This window comes from Hemiscyllium ocellatum, chromosome 33, assembly GCF_020745735.1.
Source record: "Hemiscyllium ocellatum isolate sHemOce1 chromosome 33, sHemOce1.pat.X.cur, whole genome shotgun sequence".
In the NCBI taxonomy this organism is placed as follows: Eukaryota; Metazoa; Chordata; class Chondrichthyes; order Orectolobiformes; family Hemiscylliidae; genus Hemiscyllium; species Hemiscyllium ocellatum.
Window position 1 is genome coordinate 19,544,986 of NC_083433.1, and position 16,944 is coordinate 19,561,929.

Here is a 16,944-nt window from a genome sequence, read left to right on the forward strand (position 1 = left end):
ATGATCCACTCCTTTGTCTGGCCAAGGGTTCTTCTCTCTCCTTGGCTCATTCCCACCCAGCATTTACTCCTCACCCCCTCCCACCCAACCTTCTGCATATGACCCGACATTTTCCCATCAGTTATGTGGAAGGGTCACCGGACCCGAAACGTTAACCCTCTTCACAGATACTGCCGGACCTGCTGAGTTTTTCCAGCAACTGCTGTTTTTTTGTTTCTGATTGCCACTCGTTCAGCTCCGAGACAGACTTGGAGAGACAGAGAGAGACACCCACGTGGTTGCTGGGGACCAGCTCTAGTCCAATGCCGTCATGTCTGCCATTTTTTAACCAGAGTCCTTTGCAAGGTGGCAGCTCTCACAGGGGTCCTGTACAGCCGCACCATGACCTCCCAACTCCTGTACTCAATACTCTGACCAATAAAGGAAAGCATACCAAACGCCTTCTTCACTATCCTATCTACCTGCGACTCCACTTTCAAGGAGCTATGAACCTGCACTCCAAGGTCTCTTTGTTCAGCAACACTCCCTAGGACCTTACCATTAAGTGTATAAGTCCTGCCCTGATATGCCCTTGCCAAATTGCAGCACCTCACATTTATCTAAATTAAACTCCATCTGCCACTCCTCAGCCCATTGGCCCATCTGAACGAGATTCCATTCTACCCTGAGGTAACCTTCTTCGCTGTCCACTACACCTCCAATTTTGGTGTCATCTGCAAACTTATGCACTGCACCTCTTCTGTTCACATCCAAATCCTTTATATAAATGATGAAAAGCAGTGGACCCAGCGCCAATCCTTGTGGCACTCCACTGGACACAAGCCTCCAATCTGAAAAACAACGAACAGTCTGGGGCTGTTTTCCCTGGAGCGTCAGAGGCTGAGGGGTGACCTTATTGAAGTTTATAAAATCATGTGGGGCATGGATAGGGTAAATAGGCAAAGTCTTTTCCCTGGGGTGCAGGGGGGGTTAAGGGTGAGAGGGGAAAGATATTAAGGAGCAACATTTTCACACAGAGCTGCCAGAGGAAGCGTTGGAGGCTGGTACAGTTACAGCATTTAAAAGGCATCTGGATGGGTATATGAATAGGAAGGGTTTAGAGGGATATGGACCAAGTGCTGTCAGGTGGGAATAGATTAGATTAGGATATTTGGCCAGCATGGACAAGTTGGACTGAAGGGTCTGTTTCTGTGCTGTACATCTCTCTGACTCTTTGTGCAGCTCACATTATTTTAATAGAGCTGTTTCACCACCGCTATGAATGCTGGGATGCTTTCACCTCCATTGCTCACTTCTGCTCTCCAGGGGTGAGTTCATGATAAAACACCTGTGCATCCCATAGCCAAATGAGCTGTGAAGAGATTTTGGGAAAGGTGAGTACATGCCTCATCCTGTCAGGGGACAGGTGCTTTCAGACAGACCGGTTGCTGGAAACCTGGCATTTGTCAGGAATGAGCAATCATCTCTGGTCTGAAAACAACAAAGGCTGGAGATCACAGTGGGTCAGGCAGTGTCCATAGAGGTGGAGGGGGGGAGGCAAGCTAACATTTTGAGTCTCGATGACTCTTCATCGGTGCTGCTGTCACCAAGACTCGAAACATGAGCCTGCTGTCTCTCCCTGAATGCTGTCTGACCCGCTATCATCCCCAGCACAGTTCCAGAATAGAACCCCAGTATTCCTTGACAGCAGAACCTTACACGGTGACCTTTCCCCACCGCGCCTTGGTATCAGCTGTCCCAACCTTTATCGTGTCCCTTGGACCGCGGCAGATTTATTGCTACGCCCATTAACACTGGCAATTTTAACCCCCATTTTAAAGTTTATCAGGTTACCAGTGTCCGTCCCCCAGTGGTCCTGTCTCTGGGGGTGGGGTGGGGGGGAAACCTGTCTGCATACCCGTGGTGTGGGCGAAGTGTTGGACCCTCGCAGGGCTGAGGTAGCTGTCCAGTTCCACACTGCGGCCATTTCCCTGGTCTGGTGTCGTCGGAGTGAGCCCAGGATCCGCGTAGTTCGGTTCTGAGTCAGACAGCGGGGCTGTCAGAGGACCGCTGCTCCCAGTTACCTGGAGCTGTGGGCCGGTGGGTAACTCTTGATTCTCACCGGGTCGGGGGAGGCCTTTAACCCTCCCGACAGAGGGATCGTCCTTTCTTTCCTGGGTGGTGCTGCCGTCCTTTCTCCCCACGGCGCTCTGTCTCTTCCTCTGGTGGCGACCCTTCTTGCGCCCGTCCTCACCATCAGAAGAGCTGCCTGTGTCCTCGACTTGCAGGTGTCGTTTCCCCCTTCTCTGGGTGGCTTTGGGGCCCCCGAGAGGTTTCCTCTTCCTGTTTTTTACTGTGATCCAGTCATCTGCCTCCTTTGATTCCTCCTCTTCCATTTCCTCCGTCTGCCTTGAAGGAGCTTGGATCGGCTGCTGTACCTCCCCGCTGTCTGCCGTCTGCTCCGCTACCGCCTGCTCTTCCTTCTGGGTGCCTCTAGGCACCGCTCCCCCTGCTGGTTGGTTGGACCTTGCAGGTCTTTGGGGGTCCACGGCTCACATTGCCACCTCTGTGCGTACAATGTTGTCTCCTTCCACCTCCTTCTCAAGAAGGTGAGAACATCTGCCGCTGGGACGTAAGGGTTGTACATTTGGATTGTCACAACCCGACTCCTCTGCGCAGGAAGCACACACAACGGGACCGCCGACAAGATGGAGAACAGAGGTTCCCCTTCCTTCTCCTTGAAGACCTTCAGGAGCTGCTCACAATGCTTCACGCTCCTGAAGGTCACGTCGAAGTAACCTGCCCCAGGGAAATCCTGCAGGCAGTACACGTCCGCTGCTGCAAACCCACAGCACTCCAGCAAAACCTTCTTCACAAACACCGTCCGATCGACCGGTGTGTGCTCCTCCACCTTCTTCACAGTCACCCTGACTGTGTTGCGAATGCCCTGGCCAGGGCTGCGAGCGGCTGCTGAGGCCATAGTCGCACATTTGAATGAAGCATCAGAAACTCAGTACAGACATTTTGTAAAAATATTCTTTATTCATGGAAAGAAATCTTCGGTGCCTGTACACTTAATGAAGCCGCTCAGATCTATCCTCTCTTTACTCACAGAGTTAAATTTTTGTCGTTCACCATTCTGTACACTTAGAGTCAATCTCTTGGCCTGAGGGAGCAGTGGGGTCTAATTACCAAAGGGACCCCTGTTATTCTTCAGCAAGAAGACCTTACCCAGCAGCCTTTCCCTGTTGTACCTTGACAGCAGCTGCCCTCAGCTTTAGGAACGCTAACGTGGAGACGCATCGCGTGGAAGTTCAGGACAGATCCCAGCAGCTACAGGTTTGCTCCTGCTGCTCTATTTCCAAACCTGCTTCATTCTCAACCTTGTCCCAGTATCTCACGAGCGGTCGGTGGGGCAGCTCTGTGGTCCAGACCAAACCCCCTTAAAATTGGTTCGGGAAACAGCCTTCCCCCCCGCACATTTTACGGGTCTACCCTCGCATTCTGGCTGCGATTTGATTGGTCCGTTGGAGCGAAACTCACTTTTATCATGCCCTACAAACAAAAGAAAGAAGAAATTGGAATGGGTTAACTCTATCTTAACAGATTATTTAACCATTAAACAGTAACTAAACTAGCTACTTTTGAAAAGATTTGTAGTTCGGGTTGATGTTCTGGATGTAGATTTGCTCGCTGAGTTGGAAAGTTCATTTTCAGGCGTTTCGTCACCCTACTCGGGAAGATCATCAGTGAGCCTCCGGATGAAGCGCTGGTGTTAGTGACCCACTTTCTATTGATGTGTCCACCCCACGGAAACCTAAACACACGAATAGAAAGTGGGCCACCATCACCAGTGCTTCACCGGGGGCTCACTGATGATCTTCCCTAGTATGGTGACGAAACGTCTGAAAACAAACCTTCCAGCTCAGCGAGCAAACTAACTAAATTGTTCCAACATAGTAACATCCCATAAACACACCAGTGGCAAAGGCAAATTCGGTAAAATAGAATGCCTCACAGGCAGTTCTGCAGCTCAGGAGGAAAACCATCGAGAGAAAACTCTGAGAGAGAGAGAGTGACAGAGATAGAGACAGAGAGAGCGAGAGAGACAGAGAGTGAGAGAGAGATTTAGTGCAGCTCTCAAACCCCAGCTTCTAGATCCCAGCAGTAACTGCTACTGAGCAATGTAAGCTAAACATCCTGGCTCTGTGGGAGCTTGGCCCCACCCGTTCAGGCTGCTTCTATTGTTCCGAATTATTTTTTAAAAATCCCGAGGCCTCTCAAGCTGTTTATTTTATTGGCTTTGGAGCAGACTGGTTGGTATCTCTGCTTCAATCTGTCTTCAATTAAAAAAAGAACAAAATACACCTGTTTTAAGCCTGAGGATTGTCACAGGAATTCAAGATGAACAATAGGGACTTTAAGCTCAGAGGCCTAGCTCTCAGAGGACTGAGAGAGCACTGCACATCTTACGGATGAGATGTTGAACTGAGTTCCCCATCTACCATTTCTGGAGGCCAGAACTAATTTGATGATGTTCTCTCTCCGACGTCGTGACCAATATTAATCGCTCCCAAAGGAAACAGTACCAGGACCGATTTCTGGCCATTTGTTGCAAAGCCCCCAGTGGGATCATGCTGTGTGAAAATTAGCTGCTGCCTTTCCTGTCTTACTCAGGTAGATCGGGGCTGTGAGGTATTCATGGTGTCCTGAGGATTGGCTGGCGCTACACAAGTGAAGTCAGCTGGCTATGTTGTCATCACGCTTCCCCCTCCCGGAAACAATCACCATGGCCGCCAGCCGCCATGTTCAGACAGACCCACAATCAGCCAGGAGCAGCTCCCTCTCCAAAGCTGAGCATCGGGTCAGGCTAACGGAGCCACGGAGGGTGGGACTGAGTGGGGCACTGGCTCCCGGGCCTGCTCTTTCTCGCCCAGGTTGGCGCACTTCCTGTCAGCTGACGGTCAAGGCTCGACCGTTGCCGTGGCGTCCGCCAATCCTCAGTCGGCGCCACAAGATGGCGGAGGGAGGAGACGAGGCAATGACGCGGTGTGACAGGTAGGGGGCACTCTTCCAGGGCTGTGGATGGAGCATGACCCGGCACCTCATTGGCCAATGAGGGGTTTGTGGTGCATCACCCGCTTCAGGTGCCGTACACCTCCCGGGCGGGAATGGGACCCAGTGAAATGGAAACTGAAGTAATGCTTGGCGTTCGTGATTTCTTTTCGAGTTTGAATTCATCAAAAGGGTTAAATCCAGCCCAACTCGCAGCAGAACGTGCCGTGGACTTGTCATCTCAGTGAGTTCACAAGGCTCCTCTCGATCATCTCTGTACCTGCAGACAGCAGCCACTTAAATCCTCTCTGACTGGTGCCTTTTCCCTTTCTGCCTGCTATTTGCTCAGTCCGAGAGCTGTGCTTCACTGCCCACACTGTGATCAATGGCGCTTAGCTGGGAACTGCAAAGCCCCATTAATCCTGGCACTTGATAGACCCGAGAGTTGGAGGGAGAACGAGAGAGAGAGGGGAGGAAGAGGCACTGCTTTGACAATAAGCTCCAGGAGTTTATCGATAACAAGTCACCACAATGTCTGCGTGAAGCTTTGGATTAAGGGCAGAGCACCGTCAAGTCTTAATAAGCTCCTGAATTAGAGGCGACCTCTAATTCATCCCTGGTAAGTTCTACTGTATTCATCCTTGAATCTGTTAATCGAAGGATTTGTTCCTTCCGTTTGTTAAGTTGCCTTACTGTTACTGGAGCCTGTTTGCTGTCAAGGTAAATTAAACTGACTTGCATCGAATTATCTGTTGGATAGATTGCAGAGTGAAAACTGAGATTTTCCTCATCCCTCTCCCCGCCTGGACAGAGCTCGTATACCCCTGTTGCAAGTATAGAGGCGATCAGGCAAAATAGCACATTTTTAAACACATCTTAAGTGCTGTGGCGGTGGGGACGGTGGTCAGACGGGGGAGACAAGAAAGGATAGAAGGACCGTGAGAGAAAGAAAAAGAGACAGAGGAGGGAGGGGAGGAGAGAGCAAGGGTAAGAATGGACAGGGATTTAAAAAAAAACAGAGAGAGAGAGAGTAAACAGAAAGACAGGGCAAGTGAGACAGGGAGTTGGGGAAAACTAGGGGTGGGGGGGGGGGGGGAAGTCACAGAAGAGAAGTGCTGGAGAGATGGGGGAGGGCAGCCATGGAGCAAGCAAGACCGCTAAGGGTCAGGGAAAAGAATTCAAGACAGCAAGAGACAATAGAAGGAGAGCGAGCGAGAGCCTGAAAGGGTAACGGTGGAAGTGGAGGGGGACAGAGAGGAAGAGACGAGGAATGTGAGTGGGGAAGTGAGGGAGAGAACGCCTCATCACACCCCCCCCCCCACACCCCCACCCCGCGCTGGTCTTAGTGAGCGATTGCCGATGAATGTTCTTAACCCTTTCAGCGGGGAGTGGAGGTTGGAGATGAGGCGAAATATTATCTCACAGACGGTCCTCCACCCTCCTTCCACAAAAGGCGGTGAAAGCTTGAATGTTCTCAAGGCTGAGGTCAATTGAAACTCGCTGAGCAACAGGGTGAAAGGTTACAGGGCTGGGGGGGGGCGGAGGTTAGGCAAGGAAGTGGTGGTCAGGTCAGTTATAGAGTCATCCAGCACGGAAAACAGACCCTTCGGTCCATCCAGTCCATAATCCCAAACTAAACTAGCCCCACCTGCCTGCTCCTCCCTCCAAACATTTCTTACCCATTCACTTATCCAAATCTTTTAAACATTTTAACTGTACCCGCATCCACCACTTTACTTTCGTACACCCTCATGTCTTTTGTTAAATATTTCTTAAAAATATGCCCCTTAGTCTTGAACTCCCGCACCCTAGGGAAAAGACCCTACTCACCCTACCCGTGCCCCTCGTGATTTTATACACCTCCACAAGGTCACCCCTCATCCTCCAATGCTCCAGGGAAATAAGTCCCAGCCTCTCCCTGTAGCTGAACCTCTCCCCATTCCCAGCAACATCCTGGGAAATCTCTCCTGATTGCTCAAAGATCTGAATGAGCAGCCGAACAGGTTCAAGGGGCTGAATGGCCTCTGCTCCTGGTTCGCAGGTTCAATGCCTGCAGGGGTTCTTAGAGTGGCACTAAACTTGACAATCATTGGGTGATATAGTCCAGAAGGAGACCATTAGGCCCGTCTCGCCTCTGCTAGCTCTACAAAAAGAACCCTCCAATGAATCGGCCATCTTCTTCACTCACTTCCGGGACTCTGTGATTCCCTTCCATTTCAGGGTTGAGCCAATTCCTGTCGGAAAGTTACGGTTGAGCCTTGCCTCCTTTCGGGAAGCTTGTTCCGGATTCTGGCAATACGTGGGCCGCTGCCCACCTCTGCCAGGCAGAGACAGAAGCTGGGTGGAGTGATCGGAATATTCCGGTCGTTTCCAGCATGTGCTTGGGCCCAGGACCTGGTCAGCCTGGAGGTGACCGCCCAGTTCCCACCTCGGAGAGCTCCTCTTGTTGGGTGTTACTTCAACCAATGGCAAGGAGTTCAGCCCTGTTCACAGCCCGGCCCTGAGTGGGACAGGAAGTACTGGACAAAATCTATCTTACAACACCCATTCATTCTGCCTTCACCCCTTACACTCCCCTCCCGTTGAAAGGTCCATGAGATGTGGGAGTGGCAGTAGGCCACTCAGCCCATTGGGTCTGCCCCATCATTTGATGGGATCGTAGCTGACCTGATTTATCTTCTAACCCCACTTCTCTGCCTTTTCCCCACCACCCTCGCTCCCCTCATCAACCTATCGTTAACATATTTAATAACCAGCCTTTACAGCACTCTGAAAAGATTGCTCAGGTTCACTGTCATCTGACAGAAGAGCTTCCTCATCTCCGGCTTCAGTGGGTGACCCTTTATTCTGAGATGATGCCAACTCTCGTTCAAGACTGTCCCACACAATAAAACACCCTCCCCACACACCTCCCCCATCTCGTCCCCTCACAATCTTGTACGTTTCAATAAGGTCACCTCTCCTTCTGCGAAACTCCAATGATTTCAGACACAATCTCCTCAACCTCCCTCCAAGCCTGAGACCAGCCTCCAGCCCTAGGATACTCTCCCTTTGATAAGGCTTTTCCTGATTGTGTCAGGCTCCTCTCCCTGAAGGTACTGTTTCTGGTTTGGCTTTGGGTTGGACAGGGGTATTTGATGGTATTTTGTGTCCCGGCATTGCCCATCTGGGACGTGAGTGCCAGCCAGGCATTAAACCACCATCAGGCACTGGGCTCCAGTTCCGACTGGACTACGGGCAATTCAAACAGCTCTCCCAACATGCAGTAACATCAGCCGACTCCTGTCATCAACTGCAGTGTGTTCAGAACACACAGGGAATAAAAATATGTGTGTGTGTGTGTGTGTGTGTGTGTCTGTGTCTGTGTGTGTGTGGGGGGGGTGCGTTCATGTGTGTGCATGTCTGTGTGCGTATGTTGGTGTGTGTGTATGTACACACATGTATGCATATATGTGCGTCTATGTCTTTGTGCATGTGTGTTTGTATGCATGTTTCTGCGTGTGTTGGCGTGTGTAAATGCGTGCCCGTGTGTGCATATGTGTGTATGATAGGGAGGGAGCTGATGTGGAAGGCAAACTCGACATAGACCAGTGAATTAGAGATCCGTTATCGCAACAAAACACTTTTCAAGAAAATATTAGGACATCAAAGGAAGAAAATATTATGTGTGTGTGTGAGAGAGAGTATGAGAGTGTGTGTATGTGTGTGTGTGAGAGAGTGTGTGTGTGTGTGTGTGTGCGCGAGTGTGTGTGTGCGTGACTGTGTGTGTGAGTGTGTGTCAGAGTGTGTGTGTGTGAGTGTGTTGGTGCATTTGAGTCTAAATGTGTATATGTGTGTTTGTGTCTGTATTTGGTGTGTACATGTGTTTTATGTTTGTATGCGTTTATGTTTGTTTTGTGTTTCACTATATGTGTGTGTGTGTTTTGTATGTGTATCTGTGTTTATATGTATGCTTGTGTAGCTTTGATTTGTGTGTGTTTGTTTTGTGTCTATGTGTATGTGTCTGTGTGTGTATGTGTGTCTGTGTCTGTGTGTGTCTCTGTATGTGTGTATGTGTCTGTGTGTGTCTCTGTATGTGTGTGTGTGTGAGTGCGTGTGTGTGTATATCTGTGTATGTATGTGCGCGCGCCCCTATGTCTGTGTGTGTGTCTGTATGTGTGTGTGTCTGTGTGTGTGTCTGTGTGTGTATAAGTGTGTCTGTGTGTGTATCTGTGTGTGTGAGAGTGTGTGTTTGTGTGTGTGTCTGTGTGTGTTTCTGTGTGTGAGTGTGTGTGTGTGAGCGCGTGCACCTGTGTCTGTGTGCACCTGTGTCTGTGTGTGCGCACGAATGCATGTGCCTGTGTCTGTGTGCGTGCGCCTGTGTCTTGTGTGTGTATGTGCGTGTGCCTGTGTGTGTGCGTGTGCCTGTGTCTGTGTGTGCGCCTGTGTCTGTGTGTGTGTGTGCTCGTGTGCCTGTGTCTCTGTGTGTCTGTGTGCATGTGCCTGTGTCTGTGTGTATGCGCCTGTGTGTGTGTGTCTGTGTATTCAATGCAATCCTTAATTTCTTGGCTCTGAAAGAATTGAAGGTGGTGGAGGGTGGAAAATATTGGCCGTTTGACTGGGTGGGGCAGTTGGCAAAGTTGGCAACTCTTTCCAACAAACAGGAATGCCTGACCCTTTGGCGCCTGTGTAAATGCCACCATATGCCGGAGAGCTGCCCAGCTCCCTTGGCAGCTACAGGCCCGGGAAACTGGGTCACTTTTCAATTAAATGCCATTCGGTTGAGTAATTGGAGCAGGAGAGGATCGGTGCAAAGTGACAGCAGCAGCAAGTGGGGATTAAAGGAGCCACAATTCATTTTCTCTTTAATTGTTCCGTTTTCGCTTGCCCTTTGCAGCAGCTGGGTCTGCCCCCGGGGGGTGAGGGGGCTAATCAGCTGTAAAGCCTGCTTTAATCTGCCGTTAAACTTTCGCCTGTTTCCATTGTCACATTGTGGGCTTTGTCCCATCGCCTTCACTCAGTGACTGTGACAGACACATCGGTCTGTATCTCCCCCCCAACTCCCCCGCTCCCCGCCGGGATCCAGCAGAAAACAAATATCCTTCACTTCCCATCAACTCCTCAAGGCTCACATTCTGTAAAAACAAATGATTCATTTAATAAAACAAAAAATCTGCAGTTAACCCCTTGTGAAAGTGCAGCAGTGCCATCTCTCTCTCTCTCAGTTTCTGTAATTCTCCCTCTGTCTCCCTCATTCTCTCTCTGTGTCTGTGTTGATTGTAATGAGGTCAGCCATGTGGATCTCGTAGGATATGAGTTCCCTGATTGGGGCTGTTAACCTGGCCCCCAATCAGGGAGCCCTGGATGACAGATAGAAACAGGGGTGGAGGGCCCTCTACGCGGGAGTCCTCCCCCTTTCTCTCAGGGATCTGGGGTGGAGGGTGCTGCACGCAGCAGTCCCCTGCAACCGCAGATTGCGGTGGTTCACGGACTCCCAGCCCAACTGCTCGTTCTGTGGCGCTGTGGAGTCCGTGGACCATGTGTATATTGGGTGTGGGCGTTTGCACTCCCTTTCTGATTTTCTGAAAAACCTCCTCCTCTGCTTTTGGTTGCACTTCAGTCCCACGCTCCTGATCTTCAGGCACCCGGTACGGAGGAGGGAGGGCAGGTCTGAAGACCTCCTCGTGGGTCTGCTCCTGGGCCTGGCCAAACTGGCCATAAGCAGGTCCAGGCAGCGGGCCGTGGAGGGGGTCGTGAGGGCCGACTGCCTGCCCCTCTTCCGCGGTTACGTTAGAGCCCGGGTGTCCTTGGAGAAGGAGCACGCGGTGTCCACCAACACCCTGGAGTTGTTCAGGGAGAGGTGGGCGCCGCGGGGAGTGGAGTGCATTATCTTCCCCTTCCAACTCTATTTTGATTTAGTCCCTGCCCTCCCCTTCACTGTTTGATCACACAGCATTGCCCTTTGATGTGAAGGGCGCTGCTCGTCACTGGCCACTCAGGTGTTTCCTTTTCTTCCTGGTGGTGGGAATTAAATAGAGATTCATACATCTGTTGTCTCTCACTGTGTCTCACACCTGCACACACACACACACACCATGGGTGCTGGGGAAAATATAAGCACGACTGCAGTTAGGCGGGAAGGTGGGGACAAAGGAAGAAGAAAAAAAAAGCAAAATAAAAGAGAAAAAGAGGAAAAAAAAGAAAATAAAGAGGAGGGTTCGCCCAGGGTCAGCTACCTCACGGGCTCAGGTCAAGGCAGAAATCAGGAGGCCGGGGACCAAGGAATGGTCAGACCAGCAGAGTGTGTGGAATGGGCAGCACCAGCAGAGTGTGTGGAATGGGCAGCACCAGCAGAGTGTGTGGAATGGGCAGTACCAGCAGAGTGTGTGGAATGGGCAGTACCAGGCACACCAAGCAGTTCGCTTTTGTAGGGATTTTAAACAAACAGGGAACTGATTTTCTCAGCTGAGATAAATACCCAATCCCCCGCACAGGGGATTTATGATTAGATTCCCTACAGTATGGAAACAGGCCCTTCGGCCCCACAAGTCCACACCGACCCTCCGAAGAGCAACCCACCCATTCCCCTACATTTACCCCTTCACCGAACACTACGGGCAATTTAACTTGGCCAATTCACCCTAACCTGGGCATTTTTGAATTGTGGGAGGAAACTGGAGTAAACCCACACAGGCACGGAGAGAATGTGCTGAAAATGTGTTGCTGGTTAAAGCACAGCAGGTCAGGCAGCATCCAAGGAACAGGAAGTTCGACGTTTCGGGCCAGAGCCCTTCTTCAGGAATCGGATTTCCTGTTCCTTGGATGCTGCCTGACCTGCTGTGCTTTAACCAGCAACACATTTTCAGCTCTGATCTCCAGACTTCACTTTTGACACGGGGAGAATGTGCAAACTCCACACAGACAGTTGCCTGAGGCGGGAATTGAACCCAGGTCCCTGGCGCTGTGAGGCAGCAGTGCTAACCACTGTGCCACCCCCCCAACCCTGGCTGTCCTTCGCGAAGTTGGACATAGACCATGGGTATTTGCAGTTGTGGTTAGATGGGAATTCCCAGGAGTATGCTACAATTAATATTGTACCGATGGACAAGACTGCCATTTGGGGTCTCGGCAGCTGCCCATTTCTCAGTGGACACTGGAGGACATTTTCCAAGGTCTAGCCCATCCAATGAGATGACATGCTGCTAACAGGCAACACCAATTGGATACACTGAGAGAATTTGGGTATTGTCCCTGGACGTTTCTCCCAGATGCCTTAGAAGGAAAGGTGACCTGCTTGGGCTAGAGTTGACAAGATTGGGTTACATCTGTTGGGAGATAAAATGAGGGTGATCAAACATGTCCTGGCTCCCATGTCTGCACCAGAGCTTAGGTCTTTCTGAGGCTGGACTTTTACAGGAAGTTCCTTTATAAACCTGGCCCCCATCCTGCCACCTTTGCGTCAACTCCTTCAAAAGGGGTCAGCCTTGGAAATGGTCACATGGCCACGCCATCGCTAACAGGGGAAGTGAAGAAACAGCTATCGTTTCCCCCCACCCCACTGAAGGTGTTGGCACACTGTAATCCCAGGGAGAAAGTGAGGTCTGCAGATGCTGGAGGTCAGAGCTGAACAATGTGTTGCTGGAAAAGCGCAGCAGGTCAAGCCCATCCAAGGAGCAGGAGAGTCGACGTTTTGGCCATGAGCCCTTCATCAGGAAAATCCTGAAGAAGGGCTTATGCCTGAAACGTTGATTCTCCTGGTCCTTGGACGCTGCCTGACCTGCTGCGCTTTTCCAGCAACACATTTTTCGACACTGTGATCCCAAGCGAGATTGACGGGCGATGCATGGGGAGGGTGGGGAGGGTGACCCAATGGAGAGGAACACCCAACAGCGTGTGCATCCAGGACTTTGGTTAACACAGAGTGTAAAGGTGCCTAGGTAGAGAAGGAAGATTTGGTGATCATATTTGGAGGCAGGAGGTTCCCCCAGTACCTTTACGGACATAAAATTTGGGAACAATAACGGACCACAAACCCCTGCACGGCCTAAAGAGGACCCCCACAACTTCAGACCGACTTCAGCATTGGGCAGTCATGCCAAGTTGGAATACCGCCCGGGAACATCATAGCTAATGCTGGTGGATTGAGCTGCCTCCTACTGGTTGGTCCACTGCTGGTGGGATCACCACTGGAAGAGTCCATCATGGGTTTAAATTTCCCAGGCACACTTCCACTGACGATATCAGACTTCAGACGCAGGAAGACCTGTCCCTGGCAAAACTGGAACAGTTAGTGGTGATGGGGGAAACCATTAGGCCTTCACAACCAGCATTGTAAACAACGGTTGACATGGTGACAGGATGTTGGCCTCTGTGGAGTGATTTCTGTCTCATTCTCTGTCTGTGTGTGTCTCTCTCTGTGTCTCTCAGTCTCTGTCTATCTCTCCCTCTCTCTGTCTTTCCTCACCACCCTATTGTCCCGTTCACCATCCCCACCAAAGCAGCCCAGCACTCTCCAAACCTGAACTGCCCCACCCCACCCCCAGATTCCACGGTGGCTCAGTGGTTAGCACTGCTGCCTCACAGCTCCAGGGACCCGGGTTCGATTCCAGCCTCGGGCGACTGTCTGTGTGGAGTTTGCACGTTCTCCCTGCGTCTGCTTGGGCTTCCTCCCACAATGTGCAGGTCAGGGTGGGAAATGCTGGGTTACAGGGACAATGTCCAGGAGTTGGGGGAGGGGTTGGAGGATTGGTGTGGGCCTACATCCACAGGGTTGGGATTTGATGATGATTCAATCTCCTGACTGCTTGACCTTGGTCAAGTGGTGTGAGCCCTCGGACCTTGGCCAAGCCTGAAGGGTCACCTGACCCCCTCAGTGACCCTGCAGGCCGAGGGTCAGACTCTGTTCCTTCACTGACATTGAGGAGACTTTGAATATGGCCAACAAACAATGGAGCTACCATTTAGTGTCTGTTTTGGGTTAGATTACTTACAGTGTGGAAACAGGCCCTTCGGCCCAACAAATCCACACCGACCCGCCGAAGCGCAACCCACCCATACCCCTACATTTACCCCTTACCTAACACTACGAGCAATTTCCCATGGCCAATTCACCTGACCCGCACATCTTTGGACCGTGGGAGGAAACCGGAGGAAACCCACGCAGACACGGGGAGAACATGCAAACTCCACACAGTCAGTCACCCGAGGCTGGAATTGAACCCGGGTCTCTGGCGCTGTGAGGCAGCAGTGCTGACCACTGTGCCACGTGCCACCCACACCTTGAACCTTGAACCCTAACCCTGACTGTCACCTTCAATACGGACTTACACAATCTCGTCCCAGTGCAGCTGAACCCAGGGTTGAATACAGTCTTACCGTAAACTCCTTGCATTTGGCAGAGTCTCCTGTTAAAGCCCAGGATGCTGTTTGTTGATGGAACCACTCCCTCTCCTTACCCACTGTCACCAATATCTAGGCCCAGTGGGTGCTGCTGCCTCTGCACTCCCCTCACCATTCCAGCCTTTATGTAGCACCGTCGCTCTTCCGTCTCCTGTGATTAATGCATCACTCCACTCCGCTCCGCAGTAAATCTCCGGGCTTCCTGGACGCTCTCTGTGTGAGCTTTGATAATCCACGTTCAGCCTCCTCACTGCTCACAACATGGGCACAGGCTCAACTTAACCTGGAGACCGGGATAACTCCAGTCATGGGGAGTTTGACTAAAGTATAAACTGGTCAAGGAGAAGCGACGTAGCACTGTTCATTTTATATTGAGGCTGTAGACCATAATTTGTGACATTCAGAGACAGAGCACGCTCTAATCTTAGTCACATTCCATGCTTCGCTAATTCTACTGGTCAGCATACCCCATGTGCCTCTCCGCACGTGTATCCGTCATTCACACCCTCTGTGTGCTTCCATCTTCTCCTTAGCTCCGCCCACACTGTGCTATTTACACCCTGTGAAGAGCGGCTCCGCAACATCATCGCGGAATTGCTCCAAGGTCCTAGAGCCTTCGCACAATGACAAGTATAAGACGGCCAATCGGAAGCTCACGAGGGGCTGATTGCTTGCCCAGAGAGTGGGCAACGTTGGTGCCATGGGGGCAGGAGGAAGGCTGGGTAAACACACGAGAGGGAGAGAGAGAGAGAGAGAGAGAGAGAGAGAGGTGTACGGAGAGGGCTGGTGTGCAGATTGTCGGCATGAGGTTGGTGTGCAGTGGGGCTGAATGGCCATTGAGCGGCCACCGTTGTGTGAATTTCAGGGTCTATTGAACCCAAGGCAAGGGAGGGGGGGAACGGGTGAAGCTGGCTCCCCCCACCCTGGGAGTGGGGGCTCTGTATCATTGCCTTTCTCTCGACCAGAACACAGAACCAGAACTGGAGCCCACAGCCGAGTGAGTATACTGCAGCGATGCTCCCCCACTTTAGCAGAGACAGGGTGGAGAACTCGGAGGAGGTGAAAGCAAAGAACTCGATGAAGATAAAACCCAGCAGGAGCTAGCTTTCAGTGAAATGACGTTCTGTAGGTCAGATGGAAAGTGTCCAGGCATTGTTATTAAAGTGAGTAATGCTCTGTGAGTGGCTCTGCGTTTACAGAGTGCGTACTGATGTGTCTCTATCTGTGCTGATTCCCACAGGGATTACACGGCGATGTGATTTACCATCTCGGCCTCCAGCTCACGCTATTGGGTGGACCTGGATAATCGTTCGACACTCCTGTATCTCTCTCTCTCTCTGTCTCCCTCTCACCCACACACATGCCAAGGAGGCTGCCTGAGGTATTGACCCCGTCTCTCTGAACTGCATGTCACCTCCGACCTCGGCGCTTGACGGAGCACGCTGACCTCCGACCTTCCGGAGGAGCAAGACGCCATCTTGACCGGCCCTCCTCCCCCCCCCCCCGTGTTGGCTCTCCCGGCCGCGCCGGCGGGTGGCGATGGGCGGACTCTGGGGTTACCTGCTGACGGGGCAGGTGCTGATCTGGGCCCGGGCGCATGGTGGCGAAGTGGAGCCGTCGGAAACCGGGCCGGCGGACAATGGCACCAGAGCCGGGGAGGCTCTGACCGAGCGACCCTCGACCTCCGACCGTTGCCGCGGTTACTACGACGTGATGGGCCAGTGGGACCCGCCGTTTAACTGCAACGCCCACACCTACCTGTACTGCTGTGGCACCTGCGGCTACCGCTTCTGCTGCGAGTTTGCCCATGACCGCCTGGACCAGAGCACCTGCACCAACTACGACACGCCCAACTGGGTCAACACGGGCAAGCCTCCCGTCAAAGTTGACGAACCCGTGGAGGGGCCAACCAAGGACAAGACCAACATGATCGTCTACATCATCTGCGGGGTGGTAGCCATCATGGTGCTGGTGGGGATCTTCACCAAACTCGGCCTGGAGAAGGCCCGAAGGCCTCGGACAGAGATGAACATGTCAAGGTAAGGCCAGTTGCACGCTTTCACTCCCAAACAACCGTGGGCAGTCACAGAGATGTACAGCACGGAAACAGACCCTTCGGCCCAACCCGTCCATGCCGACCAGATATCCCAACCCAATCTAGTCCCACCTGCCAGCACTTATACCCGGGCGAGGAGGGATGGAGGAATCTGTCTAGAGATTCCTAACGGGGTCAGGAATGTCATTCTCGGTTCCTGATCCTTTCCCTAGTTAACATCATGACTATCGCGCAATAAGTGACACTTTGCTGTTAAGGGAAGTGCCTCAAAGACTCATAGAGTCAGAGTCATGTACAGCATGGAATCAGACCCTTCGGTCCAACCCGTCCATGCCGACCAGATATCCCAACCCAATCTAGTCCCACCTGCCAGCACCCGGCTCATATCCCTCCAAACCCTTCCTATTCATATACCCATCCAAATGTCCTTTAAATGTTGCAATTGTACCAGCCTCCACCACATCCTCTGGCAGCTC

General features: G+C 51.9%; 1 protein-coding gene across 1 annotated transcript in view; it reads left to right on the plus strand.

Moving 5' to 3' along the window:
- The first annotated feature begins 16,125 nt into the window (after window positions 1–16,125).
- Window positions 16,126–16,944, plus strand: part of LOC132831224 (protein shisa-9-like) — a 105,854-nt gene continuing 105,035 nt past the window's right edge. Inside the window, exon 1 of the mRNA XM_060849234.1 lies at window positions 16,126–16,451. Within this exon, the coding sequence (XP_060705217.1) occupies window positions 16,126–16,451 (326 nt within the window). The remainder of the gene's footprint in view (window positions 16,452–16,944) is intronic.